Here is a 16,222-nt window from a genome sequence, read left to right as displayed (position 1 = left end):
GGTGGTCCTGATGGCTCGCGGGAAACATGGTGAAGAATGGGAACAGGAGAGAGAAGCTTGCACTTTATAATTACTTGTTCTCTTGATCACCCGAATTGCCCTTTGCGCTTCCTCTTCCCGCGCCGAGCATCTCATTCAGCTTGTCAGGCGTAAGTTCCAGGCCAGCCTCCTTGAGCTTTCCAAGCACTGTAGTTGCCCACAGCATGTGTGAGCTCGACTGTCTCTATTCAAAAAAAGTAGAGGGAAGCAGACGCACCTTCGCCGGTGGCAGCCCTGACATCGCCGTCCATTGCCATCTTTGCCATTTGGGTGATGCCGGGCGGCTTTCCACTCTTGACGTCGATGCCTTTGCTCTCAAGCAACTTGATCAGCTTGTTGATAGCCTCGAGTGCCTGCGGGTACTCGGCCAGTTTTTCAATGCCAAGGGGAACATTCTCTTTGTTGTCAGGCTCCGAAGCCAAGGCGGGTCGCGTTGTGGTAAAGTGACGCAGTGTCAGCGTAGACGAGGTTTGCCTAGGCGCGGACAGGATTCTCGTCCTGGCAGCTTGGCGAAGTGAGAGGCGAGCGAGGTTCATCGACATTACCATCTTTCTGTAGCAAGGTGGGTTGGTAACTTGGGAAAGAGGTGGTTATGTGGTCAGCAGGGCCAAACACGTCCGGGCAGACCCTAGCTTAGTCAGCTAAGCCCCTTCTAGTCTTGTTCGTCATTAGGATCCTAGAAACGGTCAAACCTCGAGAGCCAGCAGAAGGTAGAAGGGGAGATCCGGCCTCCAGACTAAGTTCCCATTACTATGAAAGAGAGAAGCAGATGGATAGAGTGAGACCACAGAGAAGCAGTGCCTTCGTCAAGAGAGAACCACGAATAGACAAAGAAATACGTCGAATATACCCCTAGAAGCGAAGAAAGAGAGAGAGTATTTGAAGTGCACGGTGACGCTTAACAATAGACCGGTGACGTTGAGTAGTGACGATGACAGTGGCTAAAGACCGGCTTTTCGTTATTTTGCCCGTGCTGCCGGCGTCCGAACGGAGAGGGTGTCACACAGTGACTTTCCCGAATATGCGTTTGTGTGTGTAGAGCGGAGAAAAGAGCTACAAGTTGAAAGTGTACCGAGCGATGCTTTTGTCGAAGCTGCGAGAAAAGGTAAGGATTGTGGCGATGCAAGCCTCTAAGGCTGTGTTTGATGCTGGGGGTTGGATGGTGGTTGATGCTGTTGTTGCTGTGGCTGCATGCCCATGTCGGCCATGGCCTGCTGCTGTTGCTGCTGCTGTTGTTGCTGTTGCATTTGTGCAATGCGCGCACCCTCGTGAGCAATTGGGTCGAATCCAATGGGCAACGCCGGCGAGAGCATTGGATCATTACTGTTGGCGGCCATATGCGTGACGTGGGGCAGAGTGGACGCCATCTGGGGCATCGAAGACATGGGCGTCAGAGTCAAGCCGGGATGCTGAAGCGAACTGTGATTCTGGGGCGGCTGCGACATGGTAGGTTGCATGTGCATGGCTTCAACCATGCGCTGCTGTGGCGGCTGTCGACTCATGTCGACCATAGGGCTCGCCGGAGGGGGCTGGGACATGGCCTGCTGCGCCATCATCGGCGTTTGAGGCTGCGAGACCGAGGATTGAGCCTGCTGCATGTGACCCTTGTTGAGACGCACGGGCGGCATGTTGAGCCTCATGGACGAGGCTGCTTCCTCCTGCTTCATCAACAGGTTGCGCATCTGGTTGAGCTGCTCCTGAGGCTGTGCAGCATCAGTACCGGGCTCTTCCGTCTTGACAACTTGCTGATGAGGTTGCTGCTGAGTGTTGAACTGTTCCTGATGGTGCTGTTGCTGGTGATGTTCGGGCAGAGGAGGCACAGGCTCATTTCCCCCGAAGAATTGATTTCGGTTCGAGAGCGATGCCGGAGGGGTAAAGGGAAAGTTGATTTGCGAAATGACCTGTGCCACTTGCGAGGGTGCGATGACAGCTTCTGCCTGATCCAGTTCAATTTCATCGACAGTTGCGTCTTGCTCAGTGGTGGCCTGCTCCGGTGGTGCAGCCGTTTCGAGGAGGGGCGAGACGTGCAGATCGACGGTAGCTGACAGCCGCACGAGCTGTTGATTGCCTCTAGCAACATAGTGGGCGGTGATGTTGAGCTGAGTCGATTCGCACGAGGCGTCGGGGGTACCGTGGAGAATGGGCTGTTCGCCTTCCTTCCACTTGATCCAGTGTGGAAGGCTTTGTGCTCCGAAAAAGGCCTTGATCGACGTCGAGGGTGCTTGCGGGTCCCAGATGCGCAAATGCCAGGTCCACTCCATGCCGTGGTAGGCCACCTGGGCGGGGGCAATGATCTTGCGCTTGAATTCGCGAAACTCGAATCGGCCCTGATTGTTCTTGCGCGCTTCGACTCGCCAAACGTGATTGCCCTTGCTCTTCTCCTTGACACCGGCCTCGTTGAATCGTGCGATGTAGCTCGACGTCCACAGGTAGGCCCTCGACTGTTTCGAGTTGCACTCATCCTCACCAAGCTGATGAACAACCTCTTCGTGAAAGGCATTGGTGAAAGCCTGAATCCGAAATTTGAAGGCTTTGAAGTTCGTCGTCGCGAGCGACGATCGGCTCATCTTCTTTGCCGTGACTTGAAAAGAAAGAGAGCTTTTAGTCATGGGCAAAAGATGAGGCACAGGCTTGCGTACTCACGGATCTGATGGAGGTGTTCACCCTTGCTGTCGCAATAGTCGATGTCGGAGCAGACCTTTTCGAGAAACTCAAAAAAGATCCTCTCAAGCTTGGTCTTGAGCTCCGGTGGTACGGTGGCGCCCGACATGCCGCGTTCAGAAGCCAGAGTGCTGCTGTCACCGTTGTCATCACCATTGTGCAGATCAAACATGAGCGACGACGACGAAGAACCGCTCTTGCCGTTGCCGCTCTTTGTCCTGCGGTGGTGCGTCATTTGCTGACCATGAGCTGAGGAGGGATGGGGTTGCTGGGCCAATGACGGCTGCGAATCACGGCTGATTGCACCCTCGAAGCTCGAGTCGGTCTGCCCCCATGACTCTTGAGGTGAAGGAGGAACATTGGCCGCAGGCAGGCCCTGCCCATGCTGCGGCTGATGGTGATGCTGCTGTTGCTGATTGTGTAGAGCCATCTGTAATGCACTACCAACGTGGTTCGTAGAGGAAGACTGAGACATTTGGCTTGATCCTGGCAGACTCTCGCTTGAGGGTGTCGATGGATGCGTCATCATGCCCTGAGGTCGCGAGCCGTTGGCGCCGTGATAATAATTGCTGAAAGCGCTCTGAGGCGTGACAGGCGACTGCTGCAGCGAGGCTGCACCATGATTAAAGGCTTGAGGATTGTTGCCAATCTGCAGCCGGTGTGGCGGTGTCGGCTGCGCCCGCGCCACTGCCAGTTGATGTCCAGGTGGAGCCGAGCTGAAGATGGGTGGCGCCGATGGAGGATGAGCTGGTGCGCTGGCTGGTGCGGGCACGCCGCTGCCAGTCGAGGCGGAAGTGACATCGTCGTACACAACTGGAGGCGCCGAAGGGGGCGGATTGATGGGTGTGCCATCCTGGGAGCGGAGTGTCTTAAAGGGCGAAAAGTCGATATCTGCTTCGTTGGCTGGCCTCTTCTTCAGCGCTGACTCGGTGGCCGTTCTTCGATGGCCTCCTGGTCGCTGGTGCGTATCTTGGGACGACGACGACGATGATGATGATCGCTGCTTTTCCTGCATTTGTCCATCACTGACCAATGCCAGGCTTCTGCTTCCTAGTTCTCCGATCTCTGTGAGACTTCGCTGCAAATCGGTGAGGCAGAGACTGCTTCTCTCGTGCTGGCCTTGGTGGAAAGACTGCCTTGCATTGTTGGCCAGGTCCGAGACGCGGTCCAAGAGATCACCGATCCGGGCAATGGCTGCGACGCTGGTAGCTTTGTCTTGACCAGGCGCAGGCGCTGGGACGGAGCCAGGCGCAGGCGCGCCGCCCTGCGACAGAGGCCCCATGGAAGACATGGCAACGGGCGCTGAGGGAGATGGCCCCGACACCAAAGGTGCTTCCTGCTGGAGATGCTCGAGAGCCGGTGCAGCGCCGAAGTGACCCGGACCGTGGCCATTGCCGTTGCTCTCGTTCATTGACTGTGTGAGAGCGGCCACTGCAGCGTCATGGTCCCGATCAAGGGCTTGCCGGACCTGCGCCTGAGCTTCGGCCTGGGCATGGGCCTGAGCCTGTGCTTGTGCATGGGCATGAGCATGAGCGTGTGCCTGGGCCTGAGCTTGTGCGTGCGCTTGGGCCTGGGCTTGAGCTTGAGCTTGAGCAGCCGCGAGGTCGGCTTGCTGTTGTTGTTGTCCTTGTTGTTGTTGTTGTTGTTGTTGCTGCTGCTGCTGCTGCTGCTGCTGTTGCTGATGCTGGTGCTGGGCGGCAAAGCCAGCCTGCTGTTGAGCCTCTAGGGGGTACGGAGCAGAGAGGTCCGCCGGTGACCTCGGCACCGCCCGCGAGCCCAAGGCCCCGTCCAAAGTGGTAGAGGGCTGCAGGGTGTCGTAGAGAAAGTGGCGCTGCTGACCGCCACGCAACGTCTCGCCGTCTTCTTCGTCTTCCTCGCCGTCACTCCGGAGGCCCTCTTCGTCCTCTTCGCGCGGATTGTCGAGGTGGAGATGCCTGTGCTGTATGCTAAAGCTTTCACTGCCACGCCTTCGGTGACGAGGAAGGTTGGCAAAGATGCGTGAAGCTCGGCTTCCGCGCCCACCAAAGTCAAACGAGGTCGACGATGACGATGATGTGGCAGGAGCGTAGGAAGCTAGAGAGTGATGAGCAAACGTGGGCGATGGGCTTGAACGATAGCCGGACATGTATCCGGAGGGGTGGAAATCGAGGCCAGCAACGGATCGGCGACGTGCGTTGAGAGTAAAATAAAATGAGGGACCAGCAAGGCGATCGCCTCGTCAAGAGGAGACAGGCGGATCTCAGAGGTCCAGAAGGCGACGAACGTTGGTAGGGCACCGGGCCAGAGTTTGTCGTCGGGTGCGCGCAGTCGTGTACGTCCTTGCTGAATGGTGCCGTTGCTGGTGTTGCTGCCGTTGATGCTGCGGGAGAGTTTAAGGAATGGAAGGAAGATATAGAGGAATTTGGGAGAGCAAATTGTCAGCCAAAGAGAAGCGAACAGAGAAAGGAGGAAGAAGGTAAGAAGCGAAAGAGGGCAAGAGGCTGGACAAGACGAAGAGGAGCGGCATGAATGCAGGTATGAATGCATGGCGCGGACCAGCAGTGCGGCTCTTGGTTCGAAACGATAGTGTCTGTATGCCCGTGCCGCTCTTCACCGTCGGCATATTGACTATCTTCTTTTCATCCGGCTGACGATAGGTATTTGTGATTTTGAAGGGTCTACCCCCTGTCTCGGAGAGAGTGAGATTAGAAGCAGACACGGTCTGCCCCTCCATCTTCACCGCTGTTGCTCTCGAGCCAGCGGCAGTAGTGGGCCCAAGCGCACCACAATTGGCGTAACTTCTCAGCAGTGGCCACTCCGCCTTCTACGAATTTGTCTCCCCCCTCCTCGTTCTTCTCTCGCACGGCACAGCCTGATGATCCTCCTCTTGTAGAGCGCGAGAAACCGAAACAAAGTCCGCGAAAGGAGACAAGTGTTACGAAATTCCTGCTACTGCACTCACCTATACGCGACACTGTAGAAGAAGCACTTCTCGCGGGCTCTTAACCATGCACTAATACCGCCGACCGCTTATTTGTCGGCCTCCTGTCCTTCTCCTTCTTTCGCCTCCGTACGTGCGTGTGAGATCCGACTGAAGCTCCTCAATTGGTGTCTTTTTTTAGATACCTTTCGTTGTCCAATGCTCCTCCCGTTCCTGGCTTTTGCCTCTCCGTTTTCCCAGCTCCGTCCCGATTTCTTTTCTTTTCCGCTGGGCTTGAATAGGCAGAGGAAAAGAAGAAGGCCGCTGGTAATGCCGCTGAGCAGCTGAGCCTCAAGACTTGGCGTTCCCGTTATGTATACAAACTTGTCGCTGCGTGGAAATGAAGAGAAAGAGAGCGCGCCAGAGAAAAAAAGGAGAAGGAGGCGAGGCGGAGCGCAGAGATCGAGACGAGAGCGAGAGAGAAAGAGAATGAGTGAGAAAAGAGATCTCAGAAGGGATCGAATCGATGGCGGGTTCCGAGGAGGTGGTGAAAGGTGCACAGGAAGATTCAGCGTGCAGCCTCTCTCCTGTCAAAGCCGGCGCGAATACGAGAACTATTTGTATCTTTTTAGTATTCTTTCCACTTTTTTTAAGATTTCCATTTGGGACCGCGGCTCGCCACGCGAGCGCCGGGGCACCGCCTCGCAGAGAGTGGACCCCACCAAGACGCCGTGTACGTGTCTGGCCGTGGGCTTTTTTGACCCTTGGTCTTTCTTGGACTGTGGTCAAATTTATTAGTGGGGTGCTATGCGAGTCCACCTTGTGCTCGTCCCTTCATTGCTTTCTGGTCATGCTATTGATACATTGAGGATGGATCCAAGATCGACATCATAGCCCTCCGACGCCGAGGGGATCATAAGATTCGGCTTCGTCCTTCGGTGGTGGAGGAGGAGGAGGAGGTTTTCCGGCGGACTCCGGCACCGGTGGGAGTTTTTCGACAGCCTTGGATGGCGAGGAAGAGCCTTGAATCTTGAATTGAGCGTCCTCTTCGTCAAAAAGAGTGTTTGCAAGCGCCGACTTCTTCTTTGTTGGAAAAGTGACAGCGGATGGGGAAGCCCAAGGATTCCCATCTGTGGACGGTTGCCTTCTCTGGTCTTGCGGAGCCACGTTTGAGACAAACCTCGACGGCGGTCGAATGTCTGGGGACCAGGCATTCCCCCAAGCATCCGTTTCGGGGGCCAAGACTGAAGAAGAAAGCTGGCTTCGCTGACGCTCGGTTGACTCTCGCTCCTGCTCCTCGTCAGAGGACACAGGTCCGGTTGCCGACGCATAGGCATCCTGAAGCTTGGTACCCCATCCAATGAACATATTCTTCATCCGAGCCGCTGCATCCGCTGCTCCTTGGTTCGTCCCTCGAGAGCCCTCGTCGGACCTCTGTGATGATGAGCTCGAGGGTGTCATCGAGGCAGCCTGCGGGGTCCGCGACGCACCAGCTGGTGCTCGGTTGCCGCCGGCCTTGGGCACGCGAGGCTTGTATGCGAGCCTGTTGACATCGACAACACCATTGAGGACAGGGTCGTGTGCCGCATCGCTGACAGCCGGTCCCACCGTGACACCATCAACCTCACTCGGCCCCTGATTTTCGATCCTCCTCCTCTCTTCTTCTTCCTCTGCCCTCTGCTTTGCTTCTAGCTCCAGCAGCCTTTTCCGCTCCCTGGCCTCGGCCACCACGAGTGTATTCATATCCTCATCCCCACGTCGAAAAAGCTTGGCAAAGAAGCCGACATCTCGCGAGTTGGGAAGCAACACGCCCATGTCGGCCGCCTCTCGCTTCGGGTCGTCGAGGCTGGCATCAAAGGATTGGTTCCGGAACTTCTCTTTCTGCGCTGGATCGAGCATGTAGTCCCACACGCTGATCGTCGTCGAAGCTGCTGGCGCGCCATCGTCGTCTGGCTTGATTCTCTCCTTCTCGGAGTTGTGCAGAAAGGTGCCGAATCGGCATTCGTACACTTGGGTGAAGAGCTCGAGGAGCCACTCATCATTGAACTCGAAGCGGCGAGGGAACTGCCGCTTGATCTGCCAGACGCAGTCAAGAAATTGATGAAAGACGGGCGATGTCTCCTTCAGGTGGGCTCCGCTGCTGTGACCATCGCCACCGCCCGGAAAGTTGGCTGTGAGCTGCCTTGTGAAGCCCCAAAGGGCATTGGCGGCCGCCTGTTCGAAGCCGCCTCGACTGTCATCGCCCTCATAATCGTCGTCACTGTCATCTTCACCGTAACCATGCGCTGTTGTAAAGTACTTTTCACTGCTGGCATGGCCACAGCGGTCCCAGAAGCGATGGCCAAAACTGCACCAGTCCTTCTCTATGAGAACGGCAAATCCTTCCATTGTCCGATAGTACGGATCCAGGCAGAGCTCGGAGAGCGACGCCAGCTGCGAAGTGCGATCCCAGCCGTCGGAACAGTGGATGAGGACGTGCGACGAGTTGATGTGGACGTTTCGTGCGATGATAAGGGTCCCTTCCAGGAGTGCAGAGATGTGCTTAAGCCACTGGGACCTTTTCAAGGCAACGTGGTCCAAAGGGGGGGCAGTCGCTTCCCGCTTCATTAGCCTCGACGAGGTCGCAAGACCGCCGTCGTCCTGCTCCTCAACCACGGGCTCGATGGCGGCGACGACTGACATGCCGAAGGTGGCGGGAGCCTCGGCCTGGCGTAGAGCGTCGGTGACCTTTGCCAAAGAGTCGCGCATGACGTGAATGTTTTCTACGCCGAGGTAGGCCTTCTTGCAGCCACGATAGTGCTCCATGTTCTCCGTCCCGGCCCCTTTTGCACGATTGGCGACGGCATTTGTTGTCGGTCTTGCGTCTATGATAAGGTTGGTCGTCGTAGCACCGTAGATAGCAACAATGTTGCCCCGGTCCGACTGGTTCCCGCCAGAAGCATGCTCTGCGCTGGCCGTGGCCGCAGACCTGGCCGATGGGCTGTTCGGATCAGCAAAGAGGTGGCTGGTGAAGATGGCTTCGATGAGCTTTTCATCCTGCATGCTTCGATTGTTGAGGCCGACCATGGGCTGAGAGGATCTCGTGATGCTGCCGAGGTTGGCCCAGTGCAAGTAGGTCAGGGCGGGGATGCGAGCTTTGGAACGGTACTTTGACGCATAGCGAATCGTCGCGTCGGAGATCCGGGTGGGAACGACAAGATGGGAAGGGTATGTGGGGCAGAACTGGACGAGGTCCACGTCAGACAAAGTGAGCACCAGAAAAGGATGTGCTCTCGCAACTCACGGTATAAGTTGAGTTGACATCGCAGAATCTCCACGCCTTTGTCCTAGTTCCAACACCCATGCGCCCAAACTCTCGCTTGAAGTCGTACACCAACCACCCCTTCGGTGAGAGCTGCAGTGGTGGTCTGGGGTGATAATTATAGGCGTAAAGAGATCGAGGAGTTGCTGCTCGCATTTGTGTGTGAGAAGCAGCGTGTTAAGGATGAGGCGAAGGAACGCTACTCACGGGCGATCACTACGCTTCTGAGGCTCTCGAAGACGTCAGTTGCGCTCGTGTCTGAAGTGAATCCTAGAGCAGCGCTTTCGAAATTTCGTAGTCTCAACATCAGTGGATAGATGCGTTTCGAAGTCGCCGCCCTTCCGAGCGTCTGAGCCGATGCCTGCGAGGCGTCAAAGTCTAGCAATGAAGGAAGTCTTGTAACAAGCCATAGTAGAGAGTAGGCAAACTGGTGGCCTCAGATGTCAGTACGATGATGGCTCACTTGTAACAGCTCTTGAAGACTCACCCAAAACTCCCCTTTCCCTGACCTCTTCTCTTCACTTTCGTCGCTCTGGCCCACGGCCTCATCGAGGACAAAGACGAGATGGTGCTGCGTCAAGAGGAGAGTGCCTCGCTGGCACTCTCTACCGCGCTGCAACAGCACCGACTCGACCTAATCTCTGAAGTGAGCCACAGTTGCTCAATGCTTGTGCCAGATCAGATAAGCCCACCTTTGTCACCCGAAACTTGTCCATGGCCGGGTTTCGCGACGCTCGTTGAGCAATCTTGGAGGAGGGATCCTGTCGAGACCCTCGAGGAGGTCCGAGCGAAGCAGTCTCACGTGTGCCGCCCTGGGGCTCGAAATTTTGACTTTTTTTTTTCTTTTTCGATTGGCGCCAATGTCAAGAAGACAAGGGAACAGTCTCTTCACACCGCTGCAAAGACCACACACACTACCCTTTCGAAGCCAAGATGATAAGAGCCTCGAAACCGAGAAACGCAAGGTCGAAGCGAGCTTTGGAGAAGCGAGAGTCCAAGGAGCTTGAGTCGGCCAAAACGGCCATCTTTGTCCGAGGTTCGCACACGTCCGAGGCAGTCTCTTGTGCTCTCAAAGAGCTGGCGGGCCTCAAGAAGCCGCACAGCATCCCCTTCAGCAAGCGCAACGACGTCGCACCCTTTGAAGATGCCTCCAGCATCGAGTTCTGGGCTGCGAAGAACGATGCGAGTTTATTCGTGGTGGGCAACCATCAGAAGAAGCGCAAGGACAACCTCACCTTTGTCAGGACCTTCGATGGCCAGGTTCTTGACATGTACGAGCTGGGCATAACAATGGCCAAGAGCCATGAAGAGTTCAAGGTAAGTGAACGTATCAGACTCCTTACTGGGACGAAATGTGCTAAATCCCAACCCCAGTCAAAGAGATCACCCACCGTAGGAGCTCGACCTCTGTTCCACTTTTCGGGGCCTCACTTCTCCAATGACCCGTCTTCGTCGCTCGTCGAGGGACAGAGAAATAACAATACAGCACTCGCTGCGTCGCAGATGGCTTCGCCTGGCCTCTCTTCCTCCTTCCAGCACCTAAAGTCTCTCTTTCTTGACTTCTACCGCGGCGAGGAACTTCCACCTGGATCAGGGCCAGGAAAACAGCCTGGCCAGGCAGGCGCTCAGGTTGCTCTCAAGGGCGGCCTCCAGCACATCATTTCAATCACCGAGGCACCGGGTCCCGAAGAAGAGGGAATATCGGGCGTGAATGGAACCAGTGCTGCGATCGCACCGGACCTCGCAGCCTTGTATGCGGCTGGCGCAGCCACCGCATCGTCTGGCAGCGACAAGTCGAAGGCAAATCTCGACTCGAGCGCGGCAGGCAGGACAATTCATTTCCGCGTCTACGCCGTCGTCGACGCGGGTGCAGCCAAGGGTGGTGCCGCTGAGCTCGAAGAAATTGGACCTGCGTTCGACTTTGTTCTCCGGAGAAGGTTGCCGGGCGATGTAGGCCGGTGGTCGGCGGCGCTGCGCCGGCCAAAACTGGCTGAGGAGAAGAACCGACAAGGAAAGGGCGAAAAGAAGAACATCGAGACCGACGAGATGGGCGACACGGTCGGCCGGATTCACATGGGCAAACAGGACCTGGACAAACTTCAGACACGAAAGATGAAGGGACTCAAGAGGGCCAGGGCTGCAGCTGGTGCAGACGGATCAGACGAAGACGAAGACGACGATGATGTAGCTGATCTCATGGGCGATGATGACGATGAATCACTCGACATGGAGGACCTCACAGGCGGTGCAGACGACGACGATGATGATGATCACGACGATGACGATGAAGGAGATGAGGAGGACGGGGAAGAAGGGGCGGCGCCCGAGAGGAAGAGGCGGCGCTGATCGACATTGTATCCAACTTGTAATCGTAGCCACCTCGTTTTCACTGTCTCGATTTAACACATCGCATTTCCAACCAATAGGACAAGATAATGTCTGTAGATGATTGATCGCTCAGATTCGATCAAATAGATGATGGTAATGAGGGGTAATGAGGTTACAATGGGGCTCAATTGTGCTTTGCGGTGCTGGTCCGGTGATGCTTCTATACAGGCGTAGAGGAAGAGGACAGGAAGGTGTGAGATGGGGCTGCCGAACACACTCAGAAGAAAGAGGAGAGAAAAGGCCAAGTCGAGAGGCTCCGAGACTCTGAAGAAGTCTACAATAGGAGACCGAAGGCTGCCAGAAGGAAGAGAAGGCCCGCCGCCACGGCACTAGTACTGACCGAGTGTGACACGGTTCTCGCCACGCCGCTGGTGGCGGTCGTTGTCGTTTTCCCCGGTGAGTTTGCATTGTTGGCGTTTCCGCCGCCCGTTGCAAAGATGCGCAGACCAGAGACCTGCCAATAGGCCTCGCTGAAGGAGCTGCCATTATAGCCGACTTGGTAAGAGCAGGCAGGGTATTTTGCGTTGCAGCCAGAGACGTTGTACTGATTGGGGTGGGAGCTATGTTAATTAATTTCTGGTGCTGCAGAAAGTGGGAATCTGCAGGTACTTACGGTGTTGGCTGCCCAATCTCCGCAGAGATCGATGTTCAAGACAATCTGTCATGGTGTCGGGCAGTCAGTATCTTGTGATCCAGGATGGGACAAGTGATGAAACAGGGTCACCGACATTGTGAGGTCCAAAGTCGCTATTGCACTCATTGGCAATGTTGAAGTTAGCTCCCGCCTTACCCCAGTTGCTGGGGTTGACACTCTGGCTCCCTGCTGCAAGATCGCTTGGCTCCGAGCCCTTGGGGAAGTACCAGACGGAGATGCCGCTTCCCTCTGACCCCATCGCACGCTCCATTGCGAAGAGTCCACCGGTCTTCTTCTGGTTGAAGGACGATCCCCAATTGGCGTTGGACGTGCCATTCATCTCGGTCTGGCAGCCCTGGTTGCCGTTGCTGCCCGGGGATAGGCATGAAGTCGAGAGCACCGTGCCCGTCTGCGTGGAGATGGTCGAGGGAATTGTGCAGTTGGACTCCGTGTGCAAAGTCGCGAGATTGCTCGGGTACTGGTCATTGGCGTTCTCCATGATGTCGATCTCACCACCGGCAGGCCACTTGCCAGCATTGTACTGGTCCGTGACCGTCCAGAAAGCTGGCCAGACGGCGCAGCCCGTCGGGATATGGGTGACATTCAGCACATAGACACCATCCGAATAGCTGTTTTTGCTCGTGATGCGCGCGCTCTTGCGACCCGCCAGCTGGACCTCGGTCGTATCAACGCGCATGAAGAAGCTGTCGCCCTCGACGTAGGTGATGTTGTTGGTCTTTGCATCAGACTGAGACTGGTAGGTGACGAGGCCATTGGAAGGATCCGTTGCTGTGTACCAATCAAAGTCGTTGAAAAAGTCGCTGGGGCCAATTTCGTCTGTCATTGTCCACTGTGCCCCGCGGACAAGGGTGACCGTCAGCATGGCCAGTGCCAACATGGCCTTGAAGGCAGATGCTCCTCCGTCCATCATCTAAACTGTTGCAGCTCGCAGGGCGGGGTCACGATTGCTCTTTGACGGAAAGGAGAGAGTGACAGTGAAGTCAAGTTTGGCGATCAGCCATCTTTAAGTTACAAATCGGCATATACGAAGGGGGGGCAGGGCTGTTGGGCAGGGTGGGTACATGCCGACCATTCTCAAATCAGGTGGTAAAACACTACGGGAAAAACTAAAACTGGGCTAGGATTGCTTGTTTCTAAAAAAGAAGAATTCCTTCGGAAGGGGCAAACAGATCCCGAGGAAAGTAGAGTCGGCAGGGCCACGCGCGGCTTCCCACGTTTGTGGCGTTCACGGCACGGTCTTCACGGCAAGCCTATCATGACATACATTACAGCCTGAAGGGAGCAGAAAGAAAGGTCAGTCCGAGTCCCGACCCTCATCGGTCACCGAAGACTGCTCACGCGGTGCCTCGCTCGACTGCAGGGAAAGAGAAAAGGTGGTGAGATCATCACTACGCTCTCGGTGGCCAGAGGAAGGCCGAAGCTGCCCACTCACAATTTTCGCGAATCTCCTGAGTGTAGCTGTCGTAGAAGCGCTTGATCTTCTTGTTGAAGTGCTTGTTCTTGTCATTGATATAGTTGACCTCGGCATCGGCATCGTCTGGACGGTAACGACTGCGTTTACTCCGGAAGTCAGACCTAAATGCACCGGAAGTAGGTCAGCGCCAGTCTCTGACAAAGTAAAGAACACACTCACTCTTGGTTGAGATGCTGAGTGACGCGGTCCAGCGCTGCGTCATCGGGCTTGTGGTCTCCATACGCGAGGTTGTTTATGCCACCGTAAAGGTCATCCTTCTTCACCACTTGACCCTTGGATGGTCCAGTGGTTGTATGCGTCATGGCCGAGCTGCTGCTGCCGCTCTGGAGCGGCGATGCACCCAGAGCAGAGGCCCTCTGCTTGTCGTAAGTCGTCAAGTCCGGTTTGAGCTGGTTGATCTGCCGTCTATAGGTACGCTCAGCTGCTGACTGTGGATCAATTGCCCCTTGGTCCTTGGTGATGGCCTTCTTGGCCAGCTTGGCCTCCCACGCCTCGTTCTCCTCGATCGAGTAGCCCATCGCCCTCTGTCTCTCCACGTCCTCTCCACGTTCTTTGGCATCTCGTTCGTCGAGAACCTTTTCCGCCTTGGCCATCTTGCGCGCAATCGCGGCCTCTTGTTTTGCGCTCTTCTTCGCCTTGTTCGCCTCTGTCGCCACGGCCTTGCGATTCGCAATAGAAGACTCAGCCTGATAAAAGGCAAGTGATCAACTTTAAGCCTAGGGCCCTCTTTCAAGATCATGCCATGTCAGCACTCACCATCTTCTTTCGCAGCTGCTTCATCTTCTCCATCCGTTCCTCCATCGTGAGCGCGTTTGCCTGCTCAGATTTTGAAGACCCATCTTCCTCTATGACGTCCGCTCCTCCCTCCTCCTCTGGAGCTGCTTTCCCCTTGCCCTTGCCCTTGCCCTTTGCGCTCGCCCCCGTCGATCCATTCGAGGCTGCCTTCTCTACCGATTCCACGGCCGTGGCATCAGGCCTCTGGCCGTCTCGCTCATCTTCGGCCTGCCCGAGAGCTTGCTCCTGCTCCTGCTCCTGCTCCTGCTCTCGCTCTCGCTCCTTGCCGGTCCGCCGCACTGCTCGACTGCTCTCATCGGCCTTTGCTTCCTCCTGTGCGGCCTTTGCTGCTCTCGTCCGTCGAGGCGGCATCCTGCGTATCTCTGGGCACGAGAGGTAAGTCGGATGCTCAAGGGCGAGGGAAGGCGAAGGATACCGGGCCTAAATTTGTTGGTGGATGGCGCCTGCTCCGTCGGCCGACGCGTCCAAAATTTCTGTGCGTGTGTGTATCCTCTTGACGCATGGGCCTCTTTCTGATTTCTCCCACTTTATTGTCGCCGTCCAGGACCTGCGAGGCGATGGAGGAAGGACCGCCCAGCAAGACTGAGGCGGCAGGGAGGGGCTCTGCTGGCGCTGGTGCAGGCGGGGCCGGGGGAGGGGGAGATTCTGGCGAGGGAAAGCGTCGAGGACGTCGCAGTCGAGGGCCAAAGAAGAGCGATGGAGGAAACCAGAAAGGTCCGGCGGCTGCTGGTGCTGGCGCTGCGCCGCCAAAGGGTAGCAGTTCAGCACCACAGGCTCAAGCAAAGAGCCCTCAGGCTCCTTCCTCGCCAGTGCTGCAGAACCAAGCCCCGCCCAAAGGGCCTCGCTCGATGGTTGACGGTGCCAAAGCCTCTACCTCTGCGTCGAGCAGCCAAGCCCAGGCTGCTGCTACTACTGCAGCTGCTTCTGCGAAGAAGAAGAAAAGACGAGAGCGAAAGCGCAAGGAAAAGAAGTCAGAGGGCCATGATGCGGACGCCGACGATGACCTCGACGCACAGCAGAGACCAAGGCTCAAAGTTGTCGTCCGGCGTCTCCCGCCCAACGTGCCCGAGGACGTCTTTTGGCGCGCCGTCGAGCCGTGGGTCAAGCGACCGGGCACGACTGGGCAGGGTGTGGCGTCCAACGTGGACTGGACACGCTTTGTGCCGGGCAAGATCAAGGATGGAGTCCGCCGAGGTGCGCCCTCGGATGCTCGCGAGCTGCTTCCACACACGCACGCCCGCGCGTACGTCCGCTTCACCTCGCTCGACGCTCTTTTGGCTTTTCATCGCGCCTTTGACGGGCATGTTTTCCGCGACGAGGCTAGAAAGATTGACTTTGCAGCGCTCGTCGAGTTTGCACCATTCCAAAAGACGCCAGCCGACCTGGGCAGGGGAGCTGCCAAGGCCGATGACAAGGAGAACACCATCGAGGGCGACGCCGACTACAAAGACTTTCTGCAAAAGCTCGAAGAAAAGGAGAAGGCGCCGGCCGAGAAGACGGATGCGCAGCTGATGGGTGAGCGGTCTTCAGAGTACACTCCGTTGTTGAAAACGAGTTCGTAAAGAATGCTGACCTGGGCTGTTCTTTCTGTCAGCCGACATTACGAGCCAGGCCGAGAGGGCAAAGAGCACACCACTGCTCGAGCATCTGCGCAAACAAAAGGCCGGGAAGAAACAGCGGGGTGGCGGCGCCAAAGCCAGCGCGGGAGGAGCAGGAAAAGAAAAGAAGACAAAGCAGGCTTCGTCGACCGTGGCTGCTGGAGGTGCCCTTGGTGCTGCAGCCCCACCGACAAAGCCGGCCGCGATGAAGGACAAGAGAAAGGGATCGAACAAGAGTGCGCCACCGCATGGCAAGAAGAGACGAGGCGGCGGCGGTGGTGGTGGTGCATCAAAAGGCGGTGGTGGAAAGGAGAAGCAAACATCAGGCGGAGGGGGAGGAGGAGGAGGAGGAGGAGGAGGGGCACAAGTTGCCATTCTCAAGCGGCCACCGCAGCAACAGTGACAGATCATC

General features: G+C 56.6%; 7 protein-coding genes across 7 annotated transcripts; 2 read left to right on the top strand and 5 right to left on the bottom strand.

Annotated features, from left to right (window-relative positions):
- Positions 1-70: 70 nt before the first annotated feature.
- Positions 71-581, bottom strand: FA10DRAFT_284586 (hypothetical protein; the record flags this gene model as incomplete). The annotated part of the gene is made up of 2 exons (XM_025523932.1): positions 71-186; positions 257-581. The coding sequence occupies 2 exons, from the start codon at positions 579-581 to the stop codon at positions 71-73; spliced, it is 441 nt and encodes a 146-aa protein (XP_025378855.1).
- Positions 582-1,169: 588 nt separating this feature from the next.
- FA10DRAFT_284585 (hypothetical protein) lies at positions 1,170-4,825 on the bottom strand (the record flags this gene model as incomplete). Its single annotated transcript, XM_025523931.1, has 2 exons — positions 1,170-2,620; positions 2,683-4,825. 2 exons carry the CDS (start codon positions 4,823-4,825, stop codon positions 1,170-1,172), a joined length of 3,594 nt encoding a protein of 1,197 aa, XP_025378854.1.
- Positions 4,826-6,398: 1,573 nt separating this feature from the next.
- FA10DRAFT_278421 (phosphatases II) lies at positions 6,399-9,616 on the bottom strand (the record flags this gene model as incomplete). The annotated part of the gene is made up of 5 exons (XM_025523457.1): positions 6,399-8,821; positions 8,883-9,046; positions 9,108-9,327; positions 9,388-9,534; positions 9,593-9,616. 5 exons carry the CDS (start codon positions 9,614-9,616, stop codon positions 6,488-6,490), a joined length of 2,889 nt encoding a protein of 962 aa, XP_025378853.1. The 3' UTR covers positions 6,399-6,487.
- A 145-nt stretch (positions 9,617-9,761) lies between these two features.
- FA10DRAFT_278420 (Brix-domain-containing protein) lies at positions 9,762-11,392 on the top strand. Its single transcript, XM_025523456.1, has 2 exons — positions 9,762-10,217; positions 10,275-11,392. Exons 1-2 carry the CDS (start codon positions 9,834-9,836, stop codon positions 11,244-11,246), a joined length of 1,356 nt encoding a protein of 451 aa, XP_025378852.1. The 5' UTR covers positions 9,762-9,833; the 3' UTR covers positions 11,247-11,392.
- Positions 11,303-12,891, bottom strand: FA10DRAFT_265499 (hypothetical protein). The gene is made up of 4 exons (XM_025521085.1): positions 12,017-12,891; positions 11,902-11,946; positions 11,629-11,832; positions 11,303-11,448 (listed from the first exon to the last, which is right to left on the bottom strand). The coding sequence occupies exons 1-4, from the start codon at positions 12,848-12,850 to the stop codon at positions 11,413-11,415; spliced, it is 1,119 nt and encodes a 372-aa protein (XP_025378851.1). The 5' UTR covers positions 12,851-12,891; the 3' UTR covers positions 11,303-11,412.
- A 154-nt stretch (positions 12,892-13,045) lies between these two features.
- FA10DRAFT_265497 (SYF2-domain-containing protein) lies at positions 13,046-14,646 on the bottom strand. Its single transcript, XM_025521084.1, has 5 exons — positions 14,174-14,646; positions 13,577-14,103; positions 13,376-13,518; positions 13,282-13,297; positions 13,046-13,215 (listed from the first exon to the last, which is right to left on the bottom strand). Exons 1-5 carry the CDS (start codon positions 14,561-14,563, stop codon positions 13,209-13,211), a joined length of 1,083 nt encoding a protein of 360 aa, XP_025378850.1. The 5' UTR covers positions 14,564-14,646; the 3' UTR covers positions 13,046-13,208.
- A 414-nt stretch (positions 14,647-15,060) lies between these two features.
- On the top strand, positions 15,061-16,213 carry FA10DRAFT_259001 (hypothetical protein; the record flags this gene model as incomplete). Its single annotated transcript, XM_025519943.1, has 2 exons — positions 15,061-15,727; positions 15,807-16,213. 2 exons carry the CDS (start codon positions 15,061-15,063, stop codon positions 16,211-16,213), a joined length of 1,074 nt encoding a protein of 357 aa, XP_025378849.1.
- Between the last annotated feature and the right edge of the window lie 9 nt (positions 16,214-16,222).

The sequence above is a fragment of the Acaromyces ingoldii genome (assembly GCF_003144295.1).
Source record: "Acaromyces ingoldii strain MCA 4198 unplaced genomic scaffold FA10scaffold_2, whole genome shotgun sequence".
Taxonomy (NCBI): domain Eukaryota; kingdom Fungi; phylum Basidiomycota; class Exobasidiomycetes; order Exobasidiales; family Cryptobasidiaceae; genus Acaromyces; species Acaromyces ingoldii.
This window is presented reverse-complemented; position numbering and strand designations above follow the sequence as displayed.

Excerpts from the sequence above, each read along its gene's own strand:
- FA10DRAFT_265497 (XM_025521084.1), bottom strand. The coding sequence starts at position 14,563 with ATGCCGCCTCGACGGACGAGAGCAGCAAAGGCCGCACAGGAGGAAGCA. Across the intron at positions 14,104-14,173 it reads AGCAGCTGCGAAAGAAGATG|GCTGAGTCTTCTATTGCGAA; the intron begins GTGAGTGCTGAC and ends GCCTTTTATCAG. Across the intron at positions 13,519-13,576 it reads ACTCAGCATCTCAACCAAGA|GTCTGACTTCCGGAGTAAAC; the intron begins GTGAGTGTGTTC and ends CGGTGCATTTAG.
- FA10DRAFT_278420 (XM_025523456.1), top strand. The coding sequence starts at position 9,834 with ATGATAAGAGCCTCGAAACCGAGAAACGCAAGGTCGAAGCGAGCTTTG. Across the intron at positions 10,218-10,274 it reads AGAGCCATGAAGAGTTCAAG|TCAAAGAGATCACCCACCGT; the intron begins GTAAGTGAACGT and ends TCCCAACCCCAG.
- FA10DRAFT_265499 (XM_025521085.1), bottom strand. The coding sequence starts at position 12,850 with ATGGACGGAGGAGCATCTGCCTTCAAGGCCATGTTGGCACTGGCCATG. Across the intron at positions 11,947-12,016 it reads GCGACTTTGGACCTCACAAT|ATTGTCTTGAACATCGATCT; the intron begins GTCGGTGACCCT and ends ACACCATGACAG. Across the intron at positions 11,449-11,628 it reads CGAGAACCGTGTCACACTCG|AAGCATCACCGGACCAGCAC; the intron begins GTCAGTACTAGT and ends ACGCCTGTATAG.